The sequence below is a fragment of the Condylura cristata genome, unplaced genomic scaffold (assembly GCF_000260355.1).
Source record: "Condylura cristata isolate star-nosed mole 26May11 unplaced genomic scaffold, ConCri1.0 scaffold00020, whole genome shotgun sequence".
Classification (NCBI taxonomy): domain Eukaryota; kingdom Metazoa; phylum Chordata; class Mammalia; order Eulipotyphla; family Talpidae; genus Condylura; species Condylura cristata.
In genome coordinates this window covers 39,156,068-39,158,408 of record NW_004567121.1, presented here as the reverse complement: position 1 = coordinate 39,158,408, position 2,341 = coordinate 39,156,068, and the positions used below count along the sequence as shown (strand labels likewise).

The window sequence follows — 2,341 nt, the reverse complement described above, 5'->3', positions numbered from 1 at the left end:
GCTGTCCGCAGGCCCACAACAACGCGGCCGTGTGCCTGCTCTACCTGGGCCGGCTCAAGGACTCGCTGCGGCAGCTGGAGGCCCTGGTGCAGCGCGACCCGCGGCGCGGCCGGCACGAGAGCGTCCTCTTCAACCTGACCACCATGTACGAGCTCGAGTCCTCGCGCAGCGCCCAGAAGAAGCAGGCGCTGCTGGGGGCCGTGGCCGCCACCGAGGGCGACAGCTTCAACACCCAGTGCCTCAAGCTGGCCTAGCCCGGCGCCCGGGCCGCCCCCCACACGCCGGCGGCACCGGCTCTCGTCTCTCCTCTCCGCCTCCCAGCGCCGCGGCGGTCAACACAGACGGCCAGGCCCTGCCAGCTGCTGCCCAGGCTTGGAGGGGCCTGGTCACCTCCTGGGGGCCGCCCAACCCCGCTCTATGGCGAGCACTGTGGGGGGAGCAGCTGGGGACCCCAGGCCCACAGCCCTGCCAGGCGGTGCCCGCACCTGGCTCCTGAACCCTCTGGACGGCCCCCACGTTACGGAACATGGCTCCTTGGGGGACGCTGGCCAGGCCGGGCTGTTGAAATACCAAGAATTAAAGGTTAAAATGCGGAGCAGTTTGGTTCAGGGCAGGGCACCCAGTGAGTGGGCATGTGGACGCCAGCATCCATTCCCTTCCCTGGCCACCCCCACTGGCCAGGAGGCAGCTCCCGGACGTGCATGTCCCTCGGCCAGCGCACGCCCACGCCGGGTTGCAGTGCTGGCCTGGAGGGTCAGGCCGGGCTTCCCTGGGTGGGCAGAGCCCAGGACAGGGAGGCAGGGCCACCTGGACAAGCTGCTGACCAACTCCGAAGCTGTTAAGCCTTGACCACGCCAGGCTCGTGTGGGTTTTCCAGGGTGACCGTGTTTCAGACGTGTCGCGTGACAGTGAGCGGACGCCCGCGGCGGCAGCCCTGGTCCCAGTCTCCCGCTGGGGAGCCCCCGCAGGCGCCCACACCCCTCCGCGCCGACTGGCCGTCCCCCTACGCCGTCTGCGCCAAGGAGGCCACGTAGCGCCCCCGGGCCTCAAGGTGGTCTGCCGGCCGGTTGTACGCGGTCCACACGGGCTCGCCCGCGAACAGCCGCATGGCCTTCACGTAGTTCTGCGAAGGGCGACGCCGGCGGTCAGCAGCGCCCGGCCCCGCCCCCGCCGGCCGCCAGGGTCACCCCGCCCCCAGGGAGTGGCTGCGCCTCGCGGCGGGGCGCACAGAGCCCCGGGAACGCGCTGGTGTCCGGCTGTGGGGTCCAGCGAGGGCGGGAAGGGCACTGTGGGGGCCCCCTGCTGAGCAGCGACCGCCCCCCGCCCGCGCCGCACCTGCTCGTCCAGCGTGAAGCGGTGGTAGATGCCGGCGGGCAGGGTGATCAGGTCCCCCTTCTCCATGAAGATCCGGACCCACTTGTCCTCCGCGTCCCTCACGTCGAAGTAGCCGCTGCCCTCCAGGATGTAGCGGATCTCCTCGTCCAGGTGCAGGTGCTCCTCATAGAACGTCTTGATCTGGGGCGCAGGAGGGCGGCCCTGAGCCCCGGCACTCGGCACTCCCAGCCCCGCCCCGCGGCCACCCGGGCTGGGGGCACTGCACCCCGCCCGCCGCCTGCCGCAGCCATCGGGCCATGGGCGGCCAGTGGGCTCTTCACCTTCTCCTCGTAATTGGGCAGCTTGTCCTTGCTTATGGTGATGATGTCCATCCAGGAGTAGTTTCTCTCTCTCCGGATCTTTTCTAGTTCCGGGTCATTCTCATACTTGTCGGCATCCAGCTGAGGGTATGGACGCCACAGCAGCCGCTGACACTGAGGCCTGCGCTGACCACGGGCCCAGCCCGGGGCTCCCTTCTGCCCTCTCAGGGCAAACAATGGGTGGGGGTGTCTCCTGAGCCTCACTAAACCCGGGGACCCCGCAGTGGGGGCAGGAGCCTCGCCTACAGCACACCGGGCCTCGCTGGGACAGGACACTGCCACCCGCCCTGCACCTGGGTCCTCGGTCCAGCTTCCCTCCTGTGGACACAGCAGTGCGGCTCCAAGCCCCAAAGGGTGACTTGCTCCTTTGCAAAACCGCCTGCTGCTTCAGGCCCGGGCCCTGGTCTGGCGGCGCCTGCACCTTGGTTGGGCCACACCTGCCCCTCGAAGCGGTGCCAGTGCTGCCCACGGCCACCACCGCCGGCTGCCCGTTGCCCCGGCCAGCAGCCCCTGCGCGCAGTCCTGGGGTCATCGCGGGGACGCCCCAGCCTCGTGGTCACCGCAGGGCTGCGCACCCCGGGTGGCCTCGGGCCCGGCCGCGCAGGGCACTGCACCCTGGGAGCCACAGGGGCCCGCGCCGCGCGGTC

The 2,341-nt window shown here is 70.5% G+C and overlaps 2 protein-coding genes across 2 annotated transcripts in view; one reads left to right on the top strand and one right to left on the bottom strand.

Moving 5' to 3' along the window:
* Positions 1 to 254, top strand: part of TRAPPC12 (trafficking protein particle complex 12) — a 6,276-nt gene extending 6,022 nt beyond the window's left edge. The window contains exon 3 of the mRNA XM_012727377.1: positions 12 to 254. Within this exon, the coding sequence (XP_012582831.1) occupies positions 12 to 254 (243 nt within the window). The remainder of the gene's footprint in view (positions 1 to 11) is intronic.
* A 611-nt stretch (positions 255 to 865) lies between these two features.
* ADI1 (acireductone dioxygenase 1) lies at positions 866 to 2,063 on the bottom strand. The gene is made up of 3 exons (XM_004686449.2): positions 1,656 to 2,063; positions 1,336 to 1,515; positions 866 to 1,123 (listed from the first exon to the last, which is right to left on the bottom strand). Exons 1-3 carry the CDS (start codon positions 1,704 to 1,706, stop codon positions 1,004 to 1,006), a joined length of 351 nt encoding a protein of 116 aa, XP_004686506.1. The 5' UTR covers positions 1,707 to 2,063; the 3' UTR covers positions 866 to 1,003.
* Positions 2,064 to 2,341: the final 278 nt, after the last annotated feature.